The sequence below is a fragment of the Euwallacea fornicatus genome, chromosome 7 (genome assembly GCF_040115645.1).
Source record: "Euwallacea fornicatus isolate EFF26 chromosome 7, ASM4011564v1, whole genome shotgun sequence".
Taxonomy (NCBI): Eukaryota; Metazoa; Arthropoda; class Insecta; order Coleoptera; family Curculionidae; genus Euwallacea; species Euwallacea fornicatus.
This window is the reverse complement of record NC_089547.1, coordinates 3,546,587-3,562,355: the sequence shown is the minus strand read 5'-3', so window position 1 is coordinate 3,562,355 and position 15,769 is coordinate 3,546,587. Positions and strand designations below refer to the sequence as shown.

At 39.5% G+C, this 15,769-nt stretch overlaps 1 protein-coding gene across 5 annotated transcripts in view; it reads right to left on the bottom strand.

Annotated features, from left to right (window-relative positions):
• The window catches only part of LOC136339857 (roundabout homolog 2-like), a 163,030-nt gene that overhangs the window by 53,760 nt on the left and 93,501 nt on the right, over window positions 1-15,769 (bottom strand). For 4 of the 5 annotated variants that reach the window (XM_066283411.1, XM_066283409.1, XM_066283408.1 and 1 more), the window contains exon 2: window positions 11,150-11,204. The exons of the other annotated variant lie outside the window; for it this stretch is intronic. In XM_066283411.1, the coding sequence (XP_066139508.1) occupies window positions 11,150-11,168 (19 nt within the window). In that variant the 5' untranslated portion in view covers window positions 11,169-11,204. The remainder of the gene's footprint in view (window positions 1-11,149; window positions 11,205-15,769) is intronic. 5 annotated transcript variants of the gene reach the window in all.

The following is a 15,769-nucleotide window of genomic DNA, read 5'->3' as shown; positions in this document are numbered from 1 at the left end:
CGCTCGTAGAAAGAAATCTGGGAAACCGCAAGAAATCGCAGAATTACTAAATCAAAGGAAGGGACGTCTCATTCTCGTGTTAAAAATAACCTGAAGTTTCACGATTTTGATTTAATTTTATCAGTCATCTCTCTCTCTCTCTCTCTCTCTCTCTCTCTCTCATGGTTTACGGGATCCTTGTGGAGCGCATTCTTGCGTGTATCACCCTATAGGAGATACTACAGGAGATATTTCACGGCGCGATAGTGCTCTGGAAATATACCCATGATAAAACGCATCATTTTTGATTTATTGGGTGGCACATTTTCAACAATTTTTATAATTTTCTTTTTGTTTCAATAAATTTGATCAAATGCTACGAATTGGTTCAGGTAACTGAGCCGGATGATAATTTGTTTTCTTACTTCCTCTACATCCTTAATTGGATAAAGATATTTTTGCAAACTCTGCGAAACGGTGAAAGACACGAAAATATTGCAAGAAACCAGAAAGCTAAAGAGTCGAAGAAGGAATTTACATTTGGCATCAGAATTCATATAAGGCGTTAAAAAAATATACAAAGCCTAAAGTAGGACATGACCCAAAAACATAACACCCTGAATATGGCAACAGACGATTTTGATATTTTACTGTAGAGGCTCTTAAAGAGACTAGGTGTATGGAATTAAAAAAATTAATTCAAAGACACACGTGAGAAAAAAGAAAAATATAAGAAAGATCGTTAAACTCTGTCACCCTGTATATCGAAAATGGTGCGTTTTTGACCTGAATATATTAGCATTTTTTTATTATTTAGCAGAGTATTATCGCCTAAGTATCTCAGAGGTGCAATTTCCTAAATTCAAATGGCATTAATCGCCTTCGAAAAAACAAAAAGTTCATTCTTAGTGTCAATTCATATTGCTAAAAGTTTTATGGTAATTTCATCACGTCCCTTCAAAAATCGGGCAAACTTCACTTTTAGTGTCAGTTCAGAAAACTCAAATTTGGGAGGAATGTTTTCCTCGTTCAGTTTCTGCACTCAAAATTTGAGTAACAGAATGGCAACCGAGATTTACCACAAGAATTCGAGTCTGAAAATCATCCTCGTGAAAGCCGGAACCCGGTCTTGAACCTGGAAAGCTCGGGAGTGAACTCTGTTTTTGGGGACCAATTTTAAAGCTCTCTTCGCAAAAATCATCGAATTTTCACAAATATTTCACATCTTCACGAGGGGGATGGACGTGGCCTTGGTTTTCGCGTAGAGAAGATTTCTGACTCGTTATATAATATTACATTCTTCGAATCTTCCCTCTGCATGGATCCATCCCGATATTAACCACTTACATGACCCCAAAAAGCACATAATGTTATCTGTTAACATAACAGGCCTCATTTCTTCCACTAGACTTCATCTCACCCCCAAACATTTATAACTGCGTTCCGTCGTTTAATCACAATGTCCGCCATCCATTGTCCAAAGAAAAATGTCCAGTTTTAAAGCGACATGTCTAAAAGAGATAAGGCTGACCCCAGGGGTATCAAAGCGTTGTTTTTAGGGGAAAACTAAATTGTCTGTTTAAACTTCCTGTTAAAAAAAAGGGATTATTTATGCCGTTGCGTGTATCTTGTCTTCGCTGGGACACCGAATTTCTGAAATAGTGTTTACGTTGGTGAAGAAGAATGGGCTGATGGGAGGTGGCTCATCTTTTACCAGGCAACAAAGGCAACTTAAAAATTTATGACTAACACGAAATCCATTTAGATTCGAATTACCCTGTGACAAAGACCACACAAAGAATGCCTGTAGAATTTACGATTGCTCGTAACTATATCAAAGTAAAAGTAAGAACATACAGGATTTTAAATAAGTGTATCTTGAGAGCTGCGATATGTATAAGCAGTCGTAGGTAGGCGGTGTAGTTTCCAAACGAACCTGTATAGATTTGGGTCGAGGATATATCTAAACTGTGCTCGTAAAATTAGGTAAAATGCGGCGGTGTCAGATAAGAAGACATTTTCGTTTAATTTACTCCAATATCTTCAGCGACCGTCTCGATAAGAGTACTTATTTGTCCACATTACTAAAGCAAGTGTGTATTTTATAGCTCCTCGTAAGTCGTACTTCTGGCAGTAACGAGACGTGAAAAGGAGACATCTGAAACACTGAAAAAGCAGCATTTTCTGAGTCGTCAAAGGACGAGAGTTCTTCATCAATTGCCCTCAAAGGAGGTTTCAGGATAATCATCTCGAACAGGTCAATGAGGGTGGTTGCGACGCTGAATGGGGTTGGGGAATCGAAAATCAACTGTGTCCCCTATTCGAATTTTTCAATTCAGGGAAATGGCAACGCAGCGTTTGACAACGATTGCCGAAAATTTTGACGGAAATGCGAGCGGACAGGCAGCGTTGCCAAGAATTCCTTTGACGGCCTCTCCCGCTCGGCCACAGACCAAATTTGCCATTGAGAAATTTTCGAAACGAGGGGCTCACTGGCGTTTATCGTTTTGACAAGTCCGCACCCTCAATACCTCTGGCACAGGATGAGCCGCCTCATCTAGGAATATCTAGCACGAAAAGTAATTGGTTTCGAATCAACCGCGATGGAAAATAATTTCACCCGGCCCCAAATCCCCATTTTACTTTTGCAAATCCGATTTCGGAGGGCAAAAACAAATATCTTTCAGCCCTTCTGCAAGCCACAGAAGTAATATATGGAGTCCCCGCTCAAAACTCTATCAATTATTCATGGCCCTTTAAAGGTTTCTCATTTAAGGGCTCCATATTTAATTCTATTTGATTTAAATGATTAAAGCGGATCCGAGGACGTTCAAAGTTAGTACGAATCCATGCTGACCACCTTAATTAATGTTTGCCTCTTCAGATTTCAAGATGCCCCGCTTTCACGGTTAATGGGAATCCTATTTGATTAAATGCTTATTTGATATCTGTACGTGGGGTTAAATAGGGATAATTTAGTGGGTTTAAAGAGGTTTAAGAAAAGTTTACTAGCCCGACAATGGCCTATTCCACGGTCAGGCCTCAAAAGGCGATCGCGACACGTAGAATTTCGAATTTGGTTAAAGCGGGGGCCCCTTTTCGTTTGTCCCCTATTTTTAATTTAATCCCATTTAGCAAATCCGTGGTATAATGCCTGAAATATTTATAAGACTGCGAACACAGTTTACAAGCGGTCTGCCTCAAAATGGAGGGATTCCGTCTTTTATGCAAAACATGGCGTCCGAAAGGAAGCCTTTTTCGAGCAAGGAAAGATAATCTGGGTTTTGTCCATTTTCATGTTGGTCGTTAAGAATGTTGATTTAGCCACTGTCTGGATGAATCTTGTATGAAAATCCTATTTGCATTTGCGAACTTTATTGTTCCAGGAGAATAGGAAATGCGATTATTCTCTTCAGTTCGTGAACAAAACTAGGTAAAGGAAATTTGTGAAATGTTGCTTTCTTATAAGGTCTCGCCAGCGAACAACGCAACGTGGACGAATTTGTGTAATTTTATCAAGAAGACACGGAATAATCCGGCATAAAACATATTTCACAGGGTATCCTATTGGGGGGGGGGGGTAATGATCCAGAAGTCGTAATCATAAGGGTTCTCAAAAATCAGGAAATCCGGTCCAAACTAGCACAGCAACTAGACCGGAAGAGTGAAGAAATTGCAAAGATACAAACAAGTCGTTCGATGTTCGTCGGCGAGAGAATTGCTGAACAAACTGAAGATCCATGTATTGGGATCTCAGAAACTGTAGGAGGTACTGAACAAGCAAGGTTTTAGCGGATTTGAGAAGAAATTCACTTGCGGATTAAAAGTTGCTTTATTTTTATCGTTTTTCTGGAAACTTGATTTTTTTTTTTTGGAAAAATGGGGACACTCAGAACTTTCCCAAAAGGGCTTAAAAACCCTTATTAGCCTAAAGAAGCAGGCGTAACGTGCAGTTATTTCAAAATTATCGTAGGTACACAATCGAAACCCTATTCGGAACTTCAAGTTCTAAATTTAACTCAACCGAGAGTTCAGTAGGTGATCTTCATGTTTATTCCATACAGATTTTTACTGAGCTATTAACGTCTTCTCCGAACCCGATGACCTCGAGAGCTCTTATTGAAATCATTTCATAATAGAATCACATTAAAGCCCGAAAGTCATGATGGTTGGCAAAATTAATGGAGAGCAGGAAATAATAATTCCCCGGAATTAATGCAATTAGTTGCATTCTAGGGGCTCTCCATTTAAACACGTTTTATTTTAGCCCGAGTTAATGAAAAATAACTCGCGCTTTCCATTTATGATGATCGGCGTGTCAAAAAAGCACTCAATATCAAACTTATCTGTTCGTAAGTGTCCACCCTTCTACCTGCATCAAGCTCCCTTTCGCTTGTCATTTTATTTAGGGTCACTTTATGACCGTTCTCATAATATTTTCCGCCATGCGACCCCTCTTTTTACCAGGCATTCTGTAATTTTACTAAGTGCTTACCAAGTTTCTTGTGTGTTTCACCCTCGTTCCAGACTGCCATCATCCCCTTCTTGCTTTCTTGTCCGGATCAATTCCTGCTTGAGAGTTAGAAGTCTTCTTTATATAATTTAATCTTTTACCAGGTCTTTGAGACGTTTATGGTTATTTAATAGTGGGAAATAAGGAACAGCCTCCCTTCGCCCAAGGGCAATGCCGGGGAAGAGTTTGGAAAGGAATTTAAAGTGGAATATTCGAAGATTTATTTTTCAATTCCTGCAACGACCTCACCGGTCACCTATAAATAGCCATTATATTCAATAAAGTAAGATTTGAAATGCATTTATCAAGGATTTATTACACCCACTATCGTCGAAATATCCTCAAAGGACTTAAAAGAGTAAAATATACCCGGGAATTCATGTTTATCGTCACTAAGAGGCCTTATATTAAATTCTCCTTATGGAATTCTTATGGGTTTCCGCGTTTTCCAGAAATTTATCGAATACTTTAAAATGGATATAGAAGGAAACACCAGGTGCAGTTTTTGCCAGGATTTAAGGGATATTTACCTTTGATTTATTAGATGCAATGCCAGGCTGGGGAGAAGTGCGAGTGGTTTTTGATATTTTCTGGAATTTATGGAAAAGGGTGCGAAACGGGGGTGTCTCCGCGCGGCAATATGAAAGATTTCAATAAATATCCGATTGATTTGCGTTGCAATTATTTAGTTTAAATGCCGTCGAGAGGACTGACACATGCAACCAATAAAACAAAAAGAAATATTTCCTAAAGAAGACTAATAAAAACGGAATTGGCTCATAAAGTTAGTGCTGCGATAGTGCCGTTTATTTCTCAATCATCTGCTCGTAATAAAACGGGGCACATTTGTCGAAAGTTTTTCTATTACTTCTGAGAACAGCTCTTCAGCATTAATCTGTCATAATACCTTTTGATCCCCGACATTACGGCCGTAAAATTGGTTTGAAATAAAACAAGAAAAGTGGCAACAAATTCGTCGGTTTGTTTGCTATTTTGAATTAAATCGAACAATGCAATATCCTGGATAAAAATCAAAGGATTTAATAACAGGAAATCAAAAATGCGAATTCGTTTGCAGGAATGTACGATGGGAGCCTGAGGTGCTGTTTGATTAAAACATTCCATGTAAATTCCACGTTAGAACGGCATACTTTCTTCAACTTTACATTTATTCGCAAGGGTTGTACATTGATTTCCGAACTTTTCGAATATCGGAAAATCCAGTTTTAACGCCGGCAGCAGTGTAAGTTATATTGCTTTCAGATATAGTGTATCCAAATGTGAATTTTTATTTAGCGTGTGACTCGATTTTCAAGCTACTTGAATTGGGATTAAGTCGCACTCGAGCTTCACTTCCTGCCTTGGCAGCAAATCAGCTGGCCAGGTACATCCGCGATCCAGGACTTGGGATATCAATTTTCAGAGTATTTGCTCTCCGAGAATGGACTACGAAACAAAGTGGTTTATGACCGACGCGGGGGATTTTTGGAAAAAGTGCGCACCTTTTCAACGAGGAATACGCTGCGCACCAAAACTAGGTGTTGCTCTGTCGTATCAAACGAAAAATCAAGCTTCAAACCAGCTAAGCTAAGCTACGGCAACGCAATCCAAACGTGGCCGTGTCAGGACCCAAAAACAGTCAAAAGGCCTTTAGGTCCAAGCTGAGTTAAATCCTTCGGACCCAATAATTCTCGAATCAGTTGCGACCGCTCCCAGCTTCCAATGAGAAATGGAATCGTCAGGAACTCGTTGCAAACACGAACGGATGAAACAGAGCCTAATACAGGGCGATTCCAAAGTTGGAGTCATCCTTTCGCCGGCGAATAGGGCTTCAAAAAGCAAGATTTTTTTCCTTCGGCGCTCTTTCGAAATATCAATATCAAGGGAGATACAGGGCGTCAAGGTTTTGCTTAAAAACTTGAAATTTATCAATAGTTGCCGAACAACTTGAGATAATTAAACAAAATTTTGTGGGTGTTGGCGATGGTTAAATTTCATTTGAATTTTTGTTTTTGATATTTTAAATTAAAACAGTACTTAATTTCTGGCGCGCGTTAAAACGTTTTTGATTTTTTTTAATTCGAAAACGGTGCGTCGTGCCAAAAAACAATAAAACAACTGCTCTTCTTATGATTGAACAAGGAACTAAATAACATTTTTCATTTTTAGAAAAATCAGTGGCGTACTTTCTTTTCAAAAATATTAAACATCTTTTTTGTACGCGCGCCACTGGTCAAAACAAAAATAATTTTATTTATTAAACATTATACCTCCCGCGTAGCTGTTGCGATCTACAAGATTTTGTTTAAGTATCTCACGTCGATTGGCAATTATTAATAAGTCTTAATTCTTTAAATGAAGCTTTAACACCCCGGTATCTCCGTCGATCTTGATATTTCGAAAAAAAGCCAAAAGGAAAAACCTTTTTTTGTAAAATCGCATTCGCTGATTAAACGATAACTCCGACTTTGGGACCACCCGCACAAGATACGGAAGGGTTACGCCTTTCTCTGGAGTACGAGGCATAAATACTTCGCCTAATCCAGGGTCCCCCATACGTACAACAATTTTGGATACAAGAAACGTGCCGATGAACCTGGCACGAAACAGCATATTGGCGAAATCATCTGTGATGGCCAAAAAAACGTTACCCCTAAAGAGGAGTACAAACTTCAAGGGTGCTTACGAACTCTTCCGAAACGAAATACAACGAAGAATGCTGCGTCAAGTCAAGGGGGGAACCACGCGAATGCGGGACTTCCCCCGATTACTAAAGCTGCCATGATTTTCTGCGGTGTAAAACTGTACCTTTGCTGCTTTACCTTTCATCCCTTTAACCTGCTAATAAATCGTGATTATTGAGTATTTTATGTCCAGTTTGATTATAAAGGACGCTTTATGGTACGTTTTTGCACACAACCTGATTCATGTGCTGTGCATATAAACAGTCATATTGTAGTCCCAGTAGAGTAAAAAAAGCACGTAGCGTATGTGTCGCAGTTTAAAATTTGCTGTAAAAAGTATGTTAAAACCGGACCTCTAAAGCAACGCAAACACTTTCTTGTTAAAATGAGCACCTCATTAGGGATTCATTTTTCTTGAAGTCGCAGCTAGAATTCCTCATCAGACCGGTCTCTCCAACTTCAACCGCGTATTTATACAAAAATATATCTCTTAATGACGTAATTTGCGCCTATATATTCAGCTTCCAACGAAGAGGATATTAAAACCTGTCGACAAACTCGCACGAAGACTTGTCTAAACAAACTTTCTTCTTATTTGCACCACGTATTTCTTGGAGAAGTTTCCGAAAGTGCGCTTCGAGCATCTTAAAATGGCGCCGTTGTTGTTCCAGGCCCTCGTGTGTTTTTGCGAGCTTCCGAGAACAACTTTCATAAGCTGGAAATGTTTATAAGTTTAAGGAGAGAATATGAAACCGAGACTTGACTGGGTAATCCTCCAGCTCCACAGGATTGTGCAATGAAACTAATACTATTTGCGTTATAAATCCTTTTCAAATTCCGCAAATTCTCTTGGAAATTTTTTAATAGAAAGTTTGCATCTGACTGGCCCCTTAATACTCGCGTGATTGAATGACCGATGCAATCTAATCTCGATTTTGCGAAGGAAAGTTTCAGTTCCACCTGCTCCCGACAAAAAGGAGACCTTTTACGTTGGAAAATTGAAGCTGCAGGCATAATTGTCCCTTGGAAATCGACCCTTACGGATTACAGTTAAGCCTCAAGGTGTATACAGTCATAGGATAAAATCCCGAGGATCTCAGGAATGGGATGTGATTGTGTACGTGAGAAGAAAAAATTTTCTAAAGTTAAAGAAATAAAATAAAATTTTTATCGATCTATAAGTAAATCCATTACGGCTGGCAAATACATTAGGGTGCATCTAATTAACCCAGATTTGACATAATTAATTTTACAGGGACCCTTTCAGCGTTGTAATTAATTAAAATGTCGGCAGAGAGTCGAGAAATTCTAAGGGAATATTGAAAACTAAATGTGCTAAACTCGATGTAATGTGTTCGATGACTCGATTGAAGTCATTTGGGCGCTTATCTTAGTGTCAATAAGCACTTGCGAACTGCTATTAAAGTCCCGCATCGGCCTTCTTCTAGATCTTCTCAGAACTCATAGCGAGTTGAGTTTCGTTGAGATTCCTCTGAGCTTTCAGATTTAGCGTATGAGGATGGTCCCAGAAGTACTCGATTTAACACTTAACGAAAAAAAATAAAGTGAAAAATACTACATTATTTCTCAACATAGTCTCTTTTGAGATGCACACACGTTTTTCCCGGCGATTTTCTATGGTTTCTACGCCCTGTTTATAGTAAAACGCTTCGAATGTTTCAAAATAGGCATCGAGCTTGGACTCCACCTCTACATTTATTTTCTTTCCACCGAGCAATTTGTTCAAGTTTGCAAATAGAAAATGATCTGCGGAGGCTAAATCTGGCGGATTTGGCGGACGAGTGAAAAGTTCGAAACCAAGTTGATTCATTTTGGAGGTCGCCATGACGGAAGTGTGGATTGGTGCGTTATCTCGACGAAACAAAACTCTCGTTTTCGACAAATCCGGTTGTTTTTTCCTCATTTCTGCGCTCAAACGCTACATTAAATTTGTATAATATTCGCCGTTTCGCGTTTTTCCGCTAGGGAGAATCAATAAAAACCATTTTTTCCACGTTCACAAAATCTCTAAAAGCGTCCACTGAAAACGCCCCCAAAACAACTACGAATCAACTTACCACCATCAAGCTTTAGGTATAAGTTCTGAAGGTTAGGCCCTTGTAACATAGACAAACGTTTGGCAAAAATCGGCATCTATACAGGGTGTTTCCTAACTACGTGTAAAAAATTTAAAGGCGTAATCCTCGCCTGATTTTGAGTCAAAAATACACCTATATATACCTTCAGCAAGGCCGTAAACAAAAACCATATTGGCCATTTCTTGATTAGTGTGATTAGGCATTTGAAAAATTTTCAAAACTGAGGTATAATCTGATTTTTGAGACACAGAACTAAATTCTTTCACTTTAGAGAGTAAAACACCAAAATAACACTGACTATCTTGTTTAAAGTAGTGGAAGTAGCAAAAAAACTAACAATAAACAAGTTAGTAAATACCACCAAACCTTTATAAACCTTTAAAACCTTTTTCAACGTTTTCAGTCAACACCCTGTATCTTGGAAACAAGGCATTTGCGGACATATGTTTATTAGACATTTTTGACTCAAAATCGGTCGAGGATTGCGCCTTTAAATTTTTTACACGTAGTTAGGAAACACCCTGTATATCCGGTCGAGTACTTCTGGAAGTATCCTCGTAGGACAGTCGTGTATTTCGCGTGGGACACTTGGCAAGAATTTTGACGATATAGATATCAACGCAGTGTTTTTTTTTCACAAATATTTCGGTCCTTCGCACCACCTCCCATCGTCGATCTCCCAAGTCCCTCCAAGCCAACCTTCGCACCGCAATTCTGTTGAGGCCTGTTTAAGATTTCAGTCTCAATTTAACATTGCGTCACGTACCACTTTAGCGGACACGTGAAACAGACCTCTGTAATCAGACCACTGTTTGGTATGTCAAGGGTAAGTGAATATCGCCCTTTATTCAGAGGCGGAAAAATAGTTATAATTCGAATAGGAGTTATTTCGCATACGGACGTAGCGGATTTGTTTGGAGAATTTCAAATAAACCAAAAATCTGGAAATCATTGTAAATAAGTTGTCGGACTGCTGGATATGTTATGATATTGTTTTGAGGGAAATTTTCGGCTTCATGTCGGGGAAAATAAACATGAAATTCAGAAAAACTCGCGAAAAGCAGTAAATTATAAGTGTGAATGTGTTTTCATGTCAGATTTAGTAAATTTTATGTGAGGATCAAGCAGATTCTAAATTTTTCCAGTTCTGTGAGAAAAGCGGTCTTCCAGCGAATTTAATTCGTACGTCGTTGGGCTGGCTCCCCAGCCTGGACTTGGGAGACGATCATTTGTAATTCAACCAGGAACTTTTGCGTAGAACGCGCACCTTTAAACGAAAATATAAACATACATAGTGTATAGAAAATTGGTAGCAGCCTTCAAGTTTCTTTTGTAAACTAAGGCACAGCGGTCCGTTTCAGCTATGGCAAGTCAAGTGTCGCTGAGTCAGTACCAAAAAACTGTCGAAATACCGTCAGGTTCAGGCAAAGATAAGTCCCTACAGCTATCTCAGGCCTTCGGGCTCCGGGATTTCAAAAATTCGCGAAGCAGCGGGAACCGCTCCGAGTTCCCAATGAGAAATGGAAGAGCCAGGAAGTGGAAAAAGGAACATGACTTAACTCATACACGGTCGAAAACAAATCTCGTTCCATCCAACTGCATAAAAGTCGTGCCATATTAAAAGATTTGATACCTAAATCCTCCGTTCATATTCAGGGCAGACCATACTCCATCATAAATATATCGGAACAAAGGAAAAATACTGTTTATCCCTCGCATAGGAAAGATAATATCCTAAATAAAAATCATTCGGTCTCTGAAAAAGGAACCTTCCCATCTGCTTTATGTTCGATGTTATAGAGAATATTATTAACTGTTTGTGCAGTAAAAAACGAGTCTCAGAAACTCTAAGTAACACGTTCAAGTCTACTTACATACAAGATCGACACTCATATATTTTCTTCCCTCTGCTTCAGTGCGACATCATACCTGAAAAGAACCGAGGCAGACATTAGAAACATTGAATTCCGGCAAATGACATAATAAATTTAAATTTCCTTACATTGCCCAAAGGTGTTAAAACAAGTCCAAAATGTAAAATAGACATTGTCTACAATTTTAAACGAGGAAATGTTATGCGCAATGTTGGGGCCCTCACCAAGAAAACGGTTTTTAATGACGATTGTATATGGAAATCTCGGTTTAAACACGAGGTGTTACAAGTAGGTTTATCTGTTATGAATAGAGACTATTAGAAAGTAAAATGGGTTCGAGGATGGTAAACTTTCGACTTTTGTTCTAAAAATTAGCGACTACTTAAGGTTATTAATGTTCTGTCACTGGCGGGTGTGATAAATGGTGGAAGTGATTTTGCACACAAAAGGGGTGTTTCTCCGAATCGGTGGGGTATTTGCATAATGATGCGCTCATCTTCGGCCGAGTACCTTGAGTACTTGGTACGCGACTTGTTGCTCAATTTGAGGGCTACTTTTGTCAAGTTCCCTTTACTTTATTGCGGGTACTCACGTTTCCATGCGGTTTTTGGTATAGACCCGTTTATTCATCTCTCCATCTCTTTGAGATAAGAGATGAGCGAACGACACCGCGTGACGTAGAAAAGAAAACACCCCGTACAAATGGTTTCATTTCAATAATTGTCGGTACGCATGTTCCTTATGCAAAAACAAAACTTCATTGGAAAACTGAGCAAATTCCATTGTTAAAAAAACAAACAAAACTAATAATTTGTCGGCCCTCCGCGATGTCTTATACATTCCTGTACACGTCCAGGCACGGATCTAATGAGGTGATTGATGTCCTCTTCGGGGATCTCATTCCAGGCTAACTGGACGGCATGACATAGCGCCGTTAGGGTTTCTGGAGGATGGGGTAAATTATGCATCCTTCTACTTACAATGTCTCATACATGTTCAATCGGTGTGAGGTCTGGAGATCGAGGTTGCCAAGGTAGCAAATTGATTGCATTTTGCTGAAAGAAGTCCATAGTCACTCTAGCCACATGTGGTCGTGCATTGTCTTGCTGGAAAACTGGATTAGCAAGAGTTTCGAAATAAGGCACGAGATGAGGTTCCAGAACTTTTTGGACGTACCGTTGGGCTGTTGTACTGCCTCTGATGATATGTAAAAGCGACCTCCTATCATATGCAATAGCACCCCAACAGTCTGATCGACATACTTCTGTATTGCAAACTGAGGATCCCCGCTTTCACCTCGTTTTCTTCTTGTTCTTGCCTGATTGTCATGCATACCCAAACAGAATCTGGATTCGTCACTAAACACGATATTCCAGATTCCAATGTATCCGTTCTGTGCACCGCTGCTGTCGATTTTGACGATAATTTAAGGTGAGGGGGTAACACGAAATCGGGACGGTATGAAAGTAGTCGAAAACTTTTTATCCGGTGATAAATGGTTCGAATCCCATTGGGCCTTCCATTCTCAGCAAACCAATGATCCGCCAGAGTCTTCGACGTTACGAACCTCTCTCTTAAGGCTGTAATTCGAAGGCGGCCATCTTGGCGTTCTGTAGTTCTTCGGGATGGTCCAGCACCTCTCCTTCTGCCTCTTTGTTTTTTTTTTGGAGCTATGCCTGACAACGTGTCTCTATAGTGTTTACCCTACGGTTCAATCTAGTGGCGATTTTCTTAAACGATCGACCAACCTCTGGTAGAACCAGTATTCGACCTCTCTCAAACTCGCTCAATTGATGCAAATTTCACTGCATTCTTATACGTTCAATTAATCTAACAATACGGTCTAAGCACACTATACACCAATAAATGATGTTTTGCAGTCAATATTGTTGATATTTTATTACAATTTTTATAGTAGAAAAAAGCTAAAATTCCTGATAACTCGCAAACACTTTAATAAATATAGCTGAAAATGTAATCGTTTCTTTGTGTATACAAACATGCATACCAGAAATTATTTAAATAAAATAATTTTTACGAGGTGTTTACTTTTCTATGTCACGCAGTTTATTTGATATTACAGGTTGGATCTGAATGCAGCAGCGAAGACTAAAAAGCAACTTAAAAATTTCGGATGGGTAGTGTTCGACCATGCACCGCACAGTCCAGACTTGGCACTAAGTGGTTTTCACTTGGTCGCGAGGATCAAAGTTCGACACAACCGAGGAACTGAAGCAGCGGGTATAAAATTTCGCAATTTGGTATGAAAAGGTTATAGAAAAAACCTTCCCTCCGTTACGATAAGTGTCTTAATGTCTTTGGTGACTGGGCCGAAAAGTAGTTTCGATACATAAGTAACTTTTATGTATAATACATGCAAAACATGTTTTGCTGACCTCATTTGTTTCAGCTAGTTCGCCGGAACTTGAAAAAACTTGCCCTCGCATGTACCCTAAAATTAGTTTTGTGATAGTAAAGTAATCAGGCCCTTAGCAACAGATTCTAAGACGATTCCATGAACCTTGGTTCCTCATAAAGATCTAACTGGTTGTTTTTAAGTAGTCCGAGGCGATTTTGTGATAAACATCGGGAAACTCCAGTCAGGTAACAAAATCCGCACAGTCAAGTTCGGTTAAGTCCCAAACGGGGTTTTGGTTCATTTCAATGAACATGAGGCGAAAAAATATTTTCGAATTTGCTCTTGAGCCTAATGCACACCAGTGATGAACTCCCACTAACATTCGGTACTCTGCCACTTCCTGTTTAAAATTAAAAAATAAATTCGAAACAAATTACTCCCATTCTTCGCAGGCCCTTTCAGGGGAGATCTGGGTTGTCAATCATTAACCAAATTACTCGATCGGGAAAGTAATAAAATGGAGGCCGTTAAGACTTCCACCCTTCGAGTCTGGTCACATCTGCGTCTTTCCTCGCACGTCTTTAACAACATCCCTTAGAAAACCAGGGCCGTACGTATTTCAGAGTTTTAAATAATAACTGCTTGTTAGACCATTTCGGCCAGCTTGAAAGACGAAAAAATTAAATTGGAGCTTTATTAAAAGTTTTGTTTTCGAAAGTTGCTAATGCAGCGTTTGTCAAGGTTTAGTGACGCGTCGTTAATAATTAAAAAAGCTTTTGTGGAAAGTTCTCAGTACGTCGCTGAGTTTTATCCCCGAGTCGTGCTTTGGTCGGCGGCAGGATTTCCCTTTCTATAAGGATTTTCAGGCACGTACTTGACAAATTTATTGCTAAAGGAAAAAACGCATCAAGGCGCCAGCTGGCTTTAAAAATATTGGAAAATATTTTAAAAGTTTCCCGCTAGTTATATTAAAAGGGATACATCGTCTTCTTTGACGCCATCTGTTAGACGACAAGAACTTGGATGTTTTGTATATTGGGCCGATAAATTAGACCGAGCTGGGGGCAAATTGTTAAAAGTTAAATTGAACTTGCAGTGGAAAATGATCACTTAGCCATAAATTTATCTCTTCAAATCGATTATAAGTTCCTTTCAGAACGTCCAAATTAGCTGGAAATAAAAATTTAGTAGAACTAATCTCATGGAACTTTAGCTAAGTTCCCAGTCACCTAAGAAAGTTTTAAATCTCCGAACCATTGCCGCCACTCTATGGGTTTAGTGGGCTTATACCTTCAGAATCCTTGAGGATATCCAGGATTCGCTATTCCACCTCTTTTATATCCATCGGTAAAAGTCTGGAGAATTTGTTCTAAGCCGGGAAAGGACATTTATTTCTTTTACGTGCAGATGGATTCATAGAGGACAAAACGGGTCACCGACAGAGGGTTTTAGCATCGTTATGAGATGACAAATTTTTGGCGATTTCTCGGGTAAATGCCGAAATCAGGAAGAAACGAAGGGAAATGTCTAATCCGTGGATTCCGCATATCTTTGGGATTTAATCAGTAAGAATGCGGAAGCAAAATTGAAGGATAAATTAATGAAAAAGAGAACTGCAGGGCGGAAAGTTTCCCGCGGGGAGTTGATGAATCAAAGAAAAATTCATGAACTCAAGGAGCTACTCCGAGGGGCGCCTTAGTAGGTAAAAGAGGAGAATTAGTGAAATGCATTATGATGTATCATAAGTTGTGTTCCACTTGGCCCCCCATCCTCCACGAATGCTGACATGTCGTCGCCAATTTCCTGGCAGGGCGCAAGGGGGATGGACAGGGTCTCCGTTCCTGGAAGGACCGATACAAGCGCAATCGAAGTGAAATTAAATCCACAACCGAACAAATATCAAGAAAACGGTTGCTACTCCCGTGAAGATCATACATTTTCATTTTGGCGAACACTCCATGGAAAAACGAAATTAATTTCCCGTCTCTCCATTCGGAACATGCAGAAGCAAAGGTTGTACCATATGCGCCGGGCTTAACTGGGTTATAATAATCGTAGCAAACTGCATTCAGTTATTTACAGACTTAATTGCAGTTTCATTAAAAGCGAACGGGGCGCTAATCACTTTATAATGGACGTTTCATGTAAGGAATCGTCGCTTTCGGTGTTTAGTCTATAATATGGCAATGCAGGAGCCATGCCGCGTAGTTTAGATGGGAGAACGGCTCATATAAGGGTGTTTGATGTAGTAAAAATAGTCT